At 47.2% G+C, this 15,094-nt stretch overlaps 1 protein-coding gene across 1 annotated transcript in view; it reads left to right on the top strand.

Moving 5' to 3' along the window:
- The window catches only part of yeats2 (YEATS domain containing 2), a 128,943-nt gene that overhangs the window by 54,859 nt on the left and 58,990 nt on the right, over positions 1-15,094 (top strand). Inside the window, 3 exon segments of the mRNA XM_084332673.1 lie at positions 348-536; positions 4,675-4,879; positions 13,541-13,702. Coding sequence (XP_084188799.1) covers positions 348-536; positions 4,675-4,879; positions 13,541-13,702 — 556 coding nt within the window.

Raw genomic sequence — 15,094 nt, forward strand, 5'->3', positions numbered from 1 at the left:
TAACCCGACTTTTCTCGTGAATGGCGCCCAATGAGTTAATGTATTGCATAATTTCAACATCGAATTAAGGAATATCAAAATAAAAGCACACGTTGAACTTGATCGTGCATATTTATTAGAACATTTAATTACAGCACTATGTTATCAATGCACGTTTATAAAACGAGGCATATTTAGGCAAAATATGTTGCCGGAACATAATAATAAAAAAATATAAAATGTTATTATAATATTTTTATTTTTTTACTTTCCCATGCGCTGTCCACTGTCACCTACCCGTGACCCCAATTTGGGTCGCGACCCGTAGTTTGAGCACCGCTGACCTGGAGGCTGTCCTCCGTGTGCAGGTCATCATCAAGCAGGAGCAGGGGGAGGTGCCCGCTCAGCAGCACATGGGCACCACGGTGACGGCCCAGCAGCACCCGGGCACCGGCGCCACGCAGCAGTTTGTTGCCGTGAAGGGAGGCCATGTGATCTCCATGTCCCCCCAGAAACAGGCAGGGGGGGCCGCAGGGGGCGGGGCCACGACCAGCAAGGTGAGACACGCACACACACGCACGCACGCACACGCACGCACGCACACACACACACGCACACACACGCACACACACGCACGCACACACACGCACGCACGCACACACACACACGCACACGCACGCACGCGCGCACACGCGCACGCACGCACGCACGCACGCACGCACGCACGCACGCACGCACGCACGCACACACGCACACACACACACACTACCCCAAACATTAGCATAATGTTTAAGGCTCATTTTCATTGTTAACAACTTTGAAATACATTTAAAAAAAAAAAACGACTAAAATAAAAATAGAAAAATTCGAGTACAAACGAAATCATGTAGTGTATATTTATTTTTATATATATATAATTAATGCTCTGTAGTATGAATAAATGTTATCGCATGAAGAAAAAAATCAAGAATCGAATCGTGACCTCGACATTTAAATTCGTATTGAATCTGAAAATGTGTGTTATCGTTACGCCCCTCATTCTAATCCAACTGTGTTGACATGAAAAGGTAGTGACCTGTGTAAACGTCCCTCTAGATCAGGGGTTCTCACACTCTTTCATACCGCGACCCCATTTTATTTAGGATTTCTTTTGGGGGACCCCACACTTTCAAACGTGGAATTAAGGAATATCAAAATAAAAGCGCACGTTGTTGAACTTGATCATGCATATTTATTAGAAAATATAATTACAATAAATTCCTACAGATTAGACATTGTATATCGTCATCAATAGGAGGACCAAAGTGTGGCCCGATTACTGCAATTCAAGAAATATTCTATAAAGGATGGCGTAGGAAAGGCGGTGCGTCAAGATTTTATGATGTTATAAGAGAATACAATGCACCCAAATTGGCGGGTCTGAGATTGAGCTGGGAGAACGATGTACGTGAGGATATTACTGAGGAAATGTGGGAGAAACTGGTGTCCAAATGGGGTAAATTCTCTAGGGAGGCGCAATCACAACTTATTTTTTACAAAGTGTTGAACAGAAGCTATTGGACGCCTAGTAAACTGGCCAGACTGAAATTAAGGGACAGTGACATCTGCTGGAGATGTGAGAAGGAGACAGGCACTTTACTGCACATGCTGTACGAATGTGAGAAGGTCCGGAAAATGTGGGATCAAATTGTGATATTCCTAAGTAAGGTTCTGAATGTGAAGATAAATAACGCCCCAATGGCATGTGTTTTGGGTATAGTACCGAAAGGGATTAAACTGCCTAAATACCGGGGAATGTGGTATAGAATGGCCATGATATCAGGATGTAGAATTGCATTACGACATTGGAAATCACCTGTTGATATTACTTTTAAAGAATGGATGGAACTAATGTTCCGGACAGCATCATATGAAAGGGTGACATATAGAGTCGCAGGGAGAGAGGATATTTTCGCTGAGGTATGGGACAGTTTTCTACACCTGACTGAACGGTCTGGGGACAAATGATTAAGGTGGGATTACAATGTTATCAAGGATGAATATGAAAAAGGGGATCTGATCTGATGGTACTTGTGCTTTATAATGTATTGTGTATGTATGTACATGTATTTTATGTCCGGATGGTGTATCTATGGAACGGTCACTGTCTCTATCACACTCACATGTGCGCAGGTATAGCCGCATACAAGTATCTAGGATACACATATTCATATGTGTACATAATAGGTTTACACACACTCATATACACAAGGATAAGGTATACACGTCAGGGGCACACATACATGCACATACTCACTTATAGGAAATAGGCATACACACACCTACATATACACATAGTTGAAGTATAGGCTTTCACTGACACATATGGGGGATACACATGTATATAGGAGACACACACATACGTAGCTGAGACGCACATATATATACACGTCTGAGATATACACTCACATAGGGGGCAGAGGCACACATGGATACGAGACACACACAAGAGATAGGAGTACAGTCACATACCAGGAAGATGCACACACACACATATGAGGCATGTACACATGCTTACGTGATACACGTACCCACATACATGTGTTGGAGACATGCGTGCATGCATGTTATCATGCACAACTGCATGTGTCTGGGGCGCTTTCTCTCACATGCAATATGGAGAAGGGTGGCATCCCGATAGAGGATGCAGCACATACCTGCTCGAAGGTAGTTCGGTCTACATGCAAAGTATATATATCAGGGATGTATACGCATAATGTATAGTATAGTATGTTTCTTTTTTCGTAAGTCTTTATTTATTTTCCATGTCAGTTGTTAATGTATTTGTATGAGTCCTTTACATGTTTTGTATGTTCTTACAAAAAAGAAAAAGGCAAATCCTGGAAATTGCATATGATGATGTGGAAAGAGATGTTTTGAATATTGGAGAGATTTGTGCAAAAAATATCAATAAAAAAAAATATATATATATATATAATTACAGCACTATGTTATCAATAGACATTTATAAAACGAGGCATATTTAGCCAAAATATGTTGCCAATTTTTTTTAATATACTGGTATATGTTTTTTACTTGCCAATGTGCAACTGTCACTCATTCAAGGGTACTACGACTATGCTTGCACCTCATGGTACCAAAGCACCTCAAAGGCGCTAAAAACAAAATTACAAACATCTCAAAACAAACTGGTCAGACTACTGCTTGACCTTACTCCTAGAACCCACCTCACCCCTGCCCACTTTGACAACTTAGGATGGCTTAGAGTAGACGACAGAGTACAGCAACTTGCAATGGGCCTGGTCTACAAGATACACTACACGACCAAGGTACCCATGTACATGTCAAAATACTTCCCAAAGGTCAGTGAATACCACGATCACAACACCAGAGGGAGCTCCACAAATCATGTTAAACCCAGATTCGGCTCAAACAAGGGACTAAACACGTTTCGCAATTATGCCACATCAATGTGGAACGCCCTACCCAAAGCTGTAAAGGAATGTGAATCACTACCCACTTTCAAAAACACTCTCAAAAAACACCTACGGGAGACTGCAATTCGAAACTGGCCCCTGTAAATGTCCTAACACAACCCCCTCCAATGTACAGTAAATTACCAAGTATGGTCTTGTCAATACTTACCAAGTATGGCCCCCCCACTCCTACCCAACCCCCCCCCCCCCCCCCCCACCCACCCAACCACCTCCAATGTACAGTCCCCCCCCCCCACCTACCCAATCCAATGTACAGTTTCTACGGCAAATGTATATACTTTTTTTTTTCTGGACTCTTTGTATCACAAACAGTACTGTATTTACAAATCTGGTATGTCATAAATATATAGATGTAGCAGTACTGTCTATCTGTATGTCATGTATGTCATATATGTTATGATGAATTGAAAATGGGGGACCCTGATGTAAACAAGACGAAAGTCTTTCTCTGGTCTGCATCCCCTTAACAATTGTATGTATTGAGCTGTACTGTACTGTACCCATTCTGCAATCTGTTAATAAAGTTTTCAATCAATCAATCAAACCTACCTGCGACCCCAATTTGGGTCGTGACCCGTCGTTTGAGAACCACTGCTCTAGATGTTGACATGAACAGACAGTGACCTCTCTCACCTCTAGATGTTAAACAGGCAGTGACCTCTGAGTCTAAGGCTGGGGGCGATATGGCCTAAAAATTAAATAAATAATAAAAAAAGATTCTCTTGAAAACTTGAAACGCCAAGGAAATCATTCAAATAAGCTTTGTTTTTATTCGACACAAAAAAATTATCAAACCAAGATGAATTTCCCTATTGGGATTGAAGTGCAAACCTAACTTTCACCAATCTTCACTTAAAATATATATATATATATATATATATAAATAAAAGGTTACTCTTGATCAAAATAAAATGAATGTCCCTATTGGGATAAATAGTGCAATAACTAGCTTTTTCACCAAACTTCACTTAAAACAAATAAAAGGTGCCTCTTGATCATCAAACAAGAATGCATTTTCCTATTGGGATTAATAAAGTGCAAATCTAACTTTCACCAAACATCACTTTTTGTAAAATAAAAGGCGACTCCTGAAAAAAAAATCGATTTTAATTTTTCAAAATCGTCCTAGATCATTAATTCGAATGAATCGATAAAATCGATGAATCGTCCAGCCTGACCTGTGACCTCTCCCCTCTAGATGTTGGGCATCCCCGTCGGCTCCACCCTCCAGTCTGCGGTCAAACAGGTGGCCCTCAGCAGCGGGCAGATCCTGGTCGCCAAGGGCAACCCCTCCTCCGGCTCCAAGGTGGCCAAGGCCAGCTTCAGTGGAGCCAGCGGCATCGTGGGTCATCAGCAGGTCATCGCCAAGGCTGCCGGGGCCTCGGGGAGCGGGAAGAGTGGAGGTCAGGGTTCACACGCGCAGTCGCGCACACACACACTCACACACTCACACACACTCACACTCGCATGTACGTACAACATGCATACATACACACGCACATACACACGTACGTATAACATACACACACACACACACACACACTCGCATACACGTACGTACAACATACATACGTACAACATACATACATTATCGCGGTATCGCCATCACATCACGCCCACTGCAGATTCAAGCTGATTACTGGCTGTTTTTTAAAATGTTTATATAATAATAATAATAATAATAATTATAGTTGTGTATAGCCTTTTTTCTTCACGCCATGTGTTCAAAAGTTTCCACTTGCAGTTGCGCAATTAACATTCTGATCGAACCCCAGAACGTGTTTTGCTGCTACGGAAAGTTTTTTCGCTTTGAATTCTGCTAAAAACATGGATATTGTAGCGAAATTTGTGCAGTAAGGAAAAAATCAATACCGCGGCAGCCCTACATGCACATACTAAATACATATACACATGTACGTATCACATACATACACAAGTACACACACATACACATGTATGTATGACACACACACACACAAGTTGCCAGCCCTCCTCCACAACTTGCTACACACTCTATGCAGAGGGTGTTCGGATCTTTCGAAAAAGGTTCTATTTGAAACCCTCTGAAAGGGTCTGACAGGCACCACACAATGGATGACTCAATGGTTAGTCATTATTTTGTTTATTTAAACCAGGGGTCTCAAACTCAATTTACCTGGGGGCCGCTGGAGGTAGAGTCTGGGTGAGGCTGGGCCGCATCAAATATTCCACAAAAAAAGGGTTTCAAGTATTAAAAAAAAAAAAGTACAACTGATCCAATCTTCTCAATCTTTAGCAATAACATTTCAGAACATGAACAGTTCTTCAGAACATGAATGGTTCTTCAGAACATAGGCTTCTCAGTGGTGTCAGTGGACTCATCCACAGCTATGGAAATGCACTGTGCATTTTTTTTTATTCTATCACAAAGCTGTTTAATCAAATCACCAGCCAGTATTTCAGTTATTCTGGTTGCTGTGCGATCTGAGGGGGGTTTGCGTTTGTTTGCCTTCAAAGATGGTCTCCATCACTCAGTCATACATTATTTTCAAATTGCCACCCTCCACAAGAGATACAGTTTCTTGGCATATACGGTAGTCACATTGGTTTGGTGCTGGGACTCGGGATGAACGCATATTTTTCAGTCCATTCACCTTTGAATTGCAGTCGACTTTTCTTTTACTGACCATCTTTGAAAATGCCATATTTTTCTGCTGGCTGCCTGCTGGCGAAACTACATTTATGATTTATCTCACAGAGATAAAACTGGGAGCGAGTTTACTGTAGATGCGCTGTCAACTCTGCTCTGACTATTACTGAAAGAGAGAGACGACATGCATTCCGTGAAGACCCGCCCTACTCCCCTACTCTACATCTGATTCGCAGACTGTGGGTGAGGGGGGAAAAACGCTGACGGGATGCTGAATGTGATTGGACCAGACTCGTACACAGACAGACAGTGGCAGTGCAGCCGGACATGCAGAGCACTGCTCGCAGTCAGAGGAGATAGCGAGGATATATTTTCCTTCCACTTTACTTGATATCACTCCGGAATCACGTTTCAACCAAGTCACTAACATAACGTTGCTGTCATGAGCCTGCGCTATGGTAGCCTACAAGTGATAAAATAAATAAAACTTCCAACTCTCGCGCAACGACTCTGCAAACAGTTGTGCGCGGGCCGCATTAACACGAAACTCAAGTAGGGGGCCGCAAAATATCATCCCTCGGGCCGCAATTGGCTCGCGGGCCGCAAGTTTGAGACCCCTGATTTAAACAGACCAGTTGAGATCTTTTTTCCACAATACAACTGACCACAGTTGAGATAGTTGTAGTTATAACTTTCCATAGGTCCATAGATAACTGTTCATAGCTTGTAGTTATAACTCCCACAGCTGACCATAGGTCAAACACCTGTGAAACAGAACAAAATATACAGTAGCATACACATTAATTGAATATAACATTAAATTAATGGTTAATTTAATATACATCAATATACTATCAATACTACTATTGAATATACTGTATACACTATACATTTCATACATATTAATTTAACCTGCATGTCATGTCCCCTTTGACAGTGGGCGGACGAGGGAGAACTACAATGGCTACATTTACCAGAATGCCTGGCAATGTTTACTTCCTCCTCCGCATCTCACACAAGCCATTCAAGCCCGTCGTCTCAGACACGACGTAAACCCACACAATGGGACAAGACAGCAGCTCTAATTCAATCGGAGCACACACACACACACACACACACACACACACACACACACACACACACACACACACACACACACACACACACACCAAAGTTACGCCACATGAATCTCACGTGACGGACCGGCAAAGCCACAGAGACACTGGCTCAGCCGCGCACCACCGGCAAAGTACGCTAGCGGCAAACATTCAAGCACAACAACGATCATCCTTCATTTAACCACCATCACAAACAACCCTGTGCACATGCAAATATTATCGTTAGGTTATGACTATAACCAAGTTCTGTTAGTATAGCGACGCTCGGCGTCACTCTCTGCACTGTCCTCGCACACGTGCACGCGCACTGAATAAAGACCACAATGTACCTTTAATCCCAATATTTGTCTGACCACACCCCTATCAGCTTACCCATATAAGCAGGGGTGGGGCCACCCACTCGCCTCCTTCCCAAGCTTTCACCACAAGGCGAGATCAAGGGCTGCAGCGGCGTCGGACGCCGAGCGTCGCTATACTAACAGAACTTGGTTATAGTCATAACCTAACGTTCTGTATCGTATTAGCTCTCGCTCTGCGTCACTCTCTGCACAAGGGAGGCCGAGCGAGAGCCATCGGCCGACAAATACACCCCGCTGAAAGCCCCCCACAACCATCAGAACAGGGAGGGCCGAGCCCCCCCGACCCACCCTAATGGAGGGCACCCCCCCTATTGGGGGCTTCACGGGAGGGCGACGGACCCGACCGTGCGAAGAGGCACTCAAGCAACTCAACGCACAGGGTGAGCAGACCGTGGCTTGACCCCACGACTACACACACGCACAACCCGCATGCCACCCGGGAACGGAGGGAACAACCTCGTTACTGCCCCCAGAATCACGGGGTCAAGGGCAAACCCAACCCCGTGGCAAGGCCGTAGCAGCGGAGCGCGAAGGAAGACTCCGGCCCACCAAAGGGACTGGACCCCCTGGAACGGGGGCCCGGAGAAGTCCATGATGCCAGCATCAAGACCCCACCAGGTGGGCACTTAGTGACCCCGCCCCCCACATCGCCAGCGTATTCGGACAAAGGCCCCTCAGCCGAGCGGGCCCTGTCCCCCCAATAGTACACCGCCTGGCACACTGACCCTGCAGAACAGGCAGTCAGCATGGCCGTAAGCACACAAAAAGGTTAACCAACGGAAGCAGGCAGCGCACCGGGGAAAAACCAGGCAACAGGCTGTTAACCCTAGCCTGGAGACTGCGGACGAGACAGGCGCCAGAGGGGACAGCTGAACACAGCCGCCCCGGCGGAAGGGGCGTAAGCTGGCGTTGTTGCATGACCAAGCCTCCATTTAAAAATCCCCCACCCAGAGGGTTGAGGCAGAGAAGGCTGACACGATTGGCAGACGTCATGAACGTGCAGGGGCACCCTCAACCGGTGAACCCGGGAGTTGACACTGCTCCAACACACCAGGGAATCAACCACCTTGGTGTTACCCAATGCGGTGGTTGTTCCTATAACCCCTCAAGAAAAAAACTCCAAAACACACCTGCGGGTATACACCGGCTATACCGCAGTACAAGTGTTTCAGTTTTCAAAAAAGGGTTAACCCAGGCCTACGGGTCGACGAAACATGACTTCGGACCGGGCCCGGCGATACGGGAAGCACAGGGTCACCAGAGGAGGTCAAAGACCACCCCAACAGGCCCCTCTTCGCCATGCGTGAGTGAGGAGCGAAAAAGAATGGAGAACCAGCCCCAAGCACACCGTACTTGGTATTCCCAGGCGGTCTCCCAACCAAGTACTAACCAGGACCAACCTGTGTAGCGGCCGAGATCTGACGAGATCGAGCGTGTACAGGTTGGCATGGCCGTAAGCCATTACGACAGTGCTGAGTAAAAAATTTACCCAACCAGGGTCTCCATAGCGCTTAACCCTGTGACACCCGGACCGACCTGGCATTTTTCCCCCTGAAAAAAGCCCAAGTCCCTCAGGGTACCAGAACAGCAGATCTGCATCCCCGGCGGACAACGGGTTCAACTGATCCGGACCAGCGTGACCAGAACCAGTCCCGTGCCCTAACCACGCCGACATGCCTACTCCAGGAGAAGGGGCAGATATGCGTGTTGATCTTAAACATGAAAAGAAGGCGCCACCCAGACGTTCGGGCGAACCGCGCCCGGTGGCCCACCCCCAGGGCGTGAGACCCCTCTACATATGTTCAGATCCATTCCGTCATCATCCCCCAGATATGAACGAGAATCCGTCGACAACCAAACCAGGTCGTCGGATTTGGTCGTCGGAAGAGGAAAAACCTCCATCCCAGTTGCTTTATAAAAACGCCGTTTTAACCTCAAGCAACCAAGGCGTGGTTTACAGAACACCCCGAGCTAGCACTATACGTGCGTCGGGACACACCCACATCAATGAACAGGCTATTTAGACCTGTCATTGAATCCCCAAGGCGCCCAGGGGAACGACAAGAGGGGTGTGATACTTCCTAATTCCAACTCTTTTTAGTAGAAAAGAAGGAAGCACCAACAGTATGTATCCCAGTCTACACAGCCGGGGGTACATTTTTTTCACATTTTTACATCCCACCACCCTCCCATAGGAAGGAGACGGGAATCCCCAGAGAGACTTCCCACGCGAGCTGTACAGATTGAAAAGAATATATTGCACCTTGAGCCATGTAAAAAAACTGAACCCATACACACTCAATAATCGAATTGAATCGAATACATACACAATAGAGTAGGACTCCTTCTAGAGGGTCCACTCACCTTGACAATCTGAGGAGGAGGCTCTGTACTCTGAAGGAGGCTCCCTCCTCACGGAAGGAGTCCCAACTCACAGAAGGCCCGAGTAGGAGCTTGGTGAGGAGGAGCCCTGACCACCCCACGAAACAGATCCATCACATGGACCTGAACAGCACACGGAAGTCCTACCAACAGAGACGCGCACGGTGACGTACTCTATGGCGGGGGAATTTCTGCGGTGCACACGCCCAATATTCCAGGCCGTGGGACCAGGAAACTCCCTTCCCCCCCCCCTCACCCTGTAACCTGCCGAACCGCAACGTGACAGGAACCTTGAAGGACAGGTGGGTTTACCCCTGACCAACAGAAAAAAGGGGGAGGAAAGGTTACCAGTTCACCCCTTTACGACCCCACACCCATGATACGATGTAATGACAAAAAGAGAGTATGACACAGTCATAGTCAGCTCTATGAAACGTCTGACAGTTTCACACAGCGCATGAGCTAACCTGCTATCTGATTTTTACTAAGGAAAAAACACAGAATAGAGAGGGCTCTCCAAGAGCCTCGGTACCAAACTTACACATGTGCTTCTGTGGCCAGTCCAACCCAGTTGTAGGTCACATGACACACACAACCCATCATCACCTACAAAAAATGGCAAAAACACTCTACAGAGGAACGCCGTTTTTCATAATGAGAGAATACATAATTCTCGATTAGTATCGGCCACAGGCCTTGCTAAGCACACACGAAAGCGACCAAACAATTTTTTCTTTTAGGAAAATAAAGTTTCTCCAGCTGTTTTAGCACAACCTCAGCAATCAAGCTAAGGGTTACATCGTATCCCTACCACACAGTGACACAATGTAGTGCAACAACATGTCTGAAAGGAGGATGAAGAAGTCCCCAGGGAACCGGGGGGAAACACAATCCTCCTACTTTACCCTTAATACGGCCAGTTAAAACAGGAAAACCTGTTAATATGTGAACACACTGTTCATTGTCATTACAGGCTGAGAAAAGAATCATTCTTTACCCATTTGTCACTAAGCATAGCTTTATAGGTTAGTTAACCCCCTTAGTTGTGAGTACACGGTACATATACTGTAAACACACATGATGTTTCTCAACACAACAAACCAGATCATTTTCACATCTGTAACAACAACCCAATTTGCATGGAGAAGCTAAATACCAGTGACAAGACAATTCACACATAACTCGCGTCGTATCCTAAATGTAGTGCAGCAACACTCGTTTTGGAAAACATCATTATTTACAAAACATTTAGAAGGGAAAGCCAGAAGAAGTGTACAAGGTCTGGCCAAACCTTGCCTACCCGGAGCGTAGATCAACGAAGTGCAGTCTCAAGGCACCGTAGTAAACACAGCCGTTCTGTGTTGCCGACCCGGCCAGCGTCGCCGCTCCAACCCGTCGCTACGGTCCCCTTTGTTGACGCAGTCCTTGCCGTCCTGGCTCAGGGCAGGGTCGACGAACATCCTCTGTCAAAGATGATGTCGTAGTCCAGAGTGTTTAAAACATGTTATAATCAAAGCACGTTCAACAGAGTAGCATTAAGCTAACGGCCGCTCCAACCGTCGGTCGCTACCGCCCCTGCCCGCGAGACACCGAGCGAACGGCGCACGCGACCAGAGGGGAGCTTCGAATCCCCCCTCGCCTCTCCCCGTGAGGGAGAGGGGAGTTGGGAACCGCGGCGGCGCGCGAGGGGCCGGAGCCACCCCGCGCTGGGCCTCGGCCGATAGCAGCAAGCTAACGTTTCCTAGCCTAGCCAGGTAGGCCACCTAGTGATCACAGCAGGCTAGCGCCGCAGCTAACAGCTGACTGGCTAACAGTAGGCCACCACTAGCACGTAAGCTAAGCAGCGACAGCAGCAAGCTAACGTTTCCTAGCCTAGCCAGGTAGGCCACCTAGTGATCACAGCAGGCTAGCGCCGCAGCTAACAGCTGACTGGCTAACAGTAGGCCACCACTAGCACGTAAGCTAAGCAGCTATCACCTGAACTTGTACACAATGATATAACACTCACCCAGACAGGCCGCCGTTCTGAAACCCTCCTCACTTTTTAAGAGAAAAGAGAAACAAGATGTCAACACAGTTTTACAACGGTGATTTTACCAACACCCGACGGAGCCAGCACAATACCCAACTGGCCTGTGTAGCTGACTTTGAACACAGATCTTCCGCTAATGAACATCTATGCCCATATCTCCTCGTGAGGGAATACTCTCATTTGGATATGAAAGATGGGGCCTTAACACGGTGACAGAGAGACATCCACTCGTCCAGAAAACACAGGGATCACCAGTGTTAATGGTCGTGGCCCACTAGTTAAACTATAATGGGCTTCAGACCAAGGTCTTCTGTCGCCTAGGAGGCTGAACAAAGGACCCTAGTCTGGGGCCGGTTTTCATAAACATTGTCAACTAGCCCCCATAGCACTAACAGACAAGTGGAGCTTGCCAGCAAAACATAACTCACCAAACCTGGAACCCACCGCTTCTCACAACAGCAGCGCGTCCTACAGCCCAGCTGTGTCTTTACCGCAACCAGCACACAGCAAGGACTGCAGTTGGAAAGGCATGTAGCGGCGCGAACTCCCAATACGAAAACCGGTGGAGGATTTTTAGAATGATCATCATCTTCCAGACACTCCAGTACGAAGACAATATCGCCGTATTTTCTCGAAAATAGTGAGAGAGAAAATAAAGATATGATGTCAACGTATCCTTGTTTTCCAACTCTTCTCCTACCATCACATCACTTCAAGTGGGGATCTACCGAGGCACTTCCTTGTGGTGAAAGCGAGAAGGAGGCGAGTGGGTGGCCCCACCCCTGCTTATATGGGTAAGCTGATAGGGGTGTGGTCAGACAAATATTGGGATTAAAGGTACATTGTGGTCTTTATTCAGTGCGCGTGCACGTGTGCGAGGACAGTGCAGAGAGTGTCGCCGAGCGAGAGCTATACGATACAGCCAACGTGATACATTACATTTAGGGATGTCCGATATTATCGGCCGATGTTGGCATTAAAATGTAATATCGGAAAATATCGGTATCGGTTAAAAAAAAAAAACGAAATCAAACATAAAAAAAAACTAAAAAATTACATTTATTTAACCTTTATTTACCCAGGCAAGCAAGTAAGAACAAATTCTTATTTTATTTATTGTGAAAAGTATGCATAATGTTGTGTTTTTTAGGGGGGGGAAACCCTGCATATATCGGTATCGGTTGATATCGGTATCGGAAATTAAGAGTTGGACAATATCGGTATATCGGATATCGGTAAAAAAAAAAGCCAATATCGAACATCCCTAATTACATTGCGTTATAGGTGACATAACCAAGTTAATAAAGTTTTCAATCAATCAAGTCTACTTACGAACGGGCAGTGTGTGTTCCTGTCAGTGCTCCAGTTAGAATGACATCGGTCACCGTTTAAAAAGGCAGCTGCGCCCAACAAGCACAACAAACACCCGTTAAATGATTTAGACCCCTTCACATGGATCTGATCCTTACGTTAAAATAAACCAAAAGTATTTGACAGAGGAACACACAACACGTTATAATAATGTCATGTTCTCCACACCTCAGTGATGGCCACTCTCCAGCTGCCCGCCAACAACCTGGCCAACCTGGCCAACCTGCCCCCCGGCACCAAGCTGTACCTGACCACCAACAGCAAGAACCCCTCGGGCAAGGGCAAGCTGCTGCTCATCCCCCAGGGGGCCATCCTGCGCGCCTCCAACCCTGCAGGTAACACACACACAGCCTCTACAGCCCTGCAGGTAACACACACACAGCCTCTACAGCCCTGCAGGTAACACACACACAGCCTCTACAGCCCTGCAGGTAACACACACACAGCCTCTACAGCCCTGCAGGTAACACACACACACAGCCTCTACAGCCCTGCAGGTAACACACACACAGCCTCTACAGCCCTGCAGGTAACATACACACAGACTCCTCTACAGCCCTGCAGGTAACACACACACAGACTCCTCTACAGCCCTGCAGGTAACATACACACAGACTCCTCTACAGCCCTGCAGGTAACACACACACAGACTCCTCTACAGCCCTGCAGGTAACATACACACAGACTCCTCTACAGCCCTGCAGGTAACACACACACAGCCTCTACAGCCCTGCAGGTAACATACACACAGACTCCTCTACAGCCCTGCAGGTAACACACACACAGCCTCTACAGCCCTGCAGGTAACACACACACAGACTCCTCTACAGCCCTGCAGGTAACACACACACAGCCTCTACAGCCCTGCAGGTAACATACACACAGCCTCTACAGCCCTGCAGGTAACACACACACAGCCTCTACAGCCCTGCAGGTAACACACACACAGCCTCTACAGCCCTGCAGGTAACACACACACAGCCTCTACAGCCCTGCAGGTAACACACACACAGCCTCTACAGCCCTGCAGGTAACACACACACAGCCTCTACAGCCCTGCAGGTAACACACACACAGCCTCTACAGCCCTGCAGGTAACACACACACAGCCTCTACAACCCTGCAGGTAACATACACACAGCCTCTACAGCCCTGCAGGTAACACACACACAGCCTCTACAGCCCTGCAGGTAACACACACACAGACTCCTCTACAGCCCTGCAGGTAACATACACACAGCCCTGCAGGTAACACACACACAGCCTCTACAGCCCTGCAGGTAACACACACACAGCCTCTACAACCCTGCAGGTAACACACACACAGCCTCTACAGCCCTGCAGGTAACACACACACAGACTCCTCTACAGCCCTGCAGGTAACATACACACAGCCTCTACAGCCCTGCAGGTAACACACACACAGACTCCTCTACAGCCCTGCAGGTAACATACACACAGCCCTGCAGGTAACACACACACAGCCTCTACAGCCCTGCAGGTAACACACACACAGCCTCTACAGCCCTGCAGGTAACACACACACAGCCTCTACAGCCCTGCAGGTAACACACACACAGCCTCTACAGCCCTGCAGGTAACACACACACAGCCTCTACAGCCCTGCAGGTAACACACACACAGCCTGCTCTACAGCCCTGCAGGTAACACACACACAGCCTCTACAGCCCTGCAGGTAACACACACACAGCCTCTACAGCCCTGCA

This window comes from Notolepis coatsorum (assembly GCF_963971535.1).
Source record: "Notolepis coatsorum genome assembly, chromosome: 17".
Lineage (NCBI taxonomy): Eukaryota > Metazoa > Chordata > Actinopteri > Aulopiformes > Paralepididae > Notolepis > Notolepis coatsorum.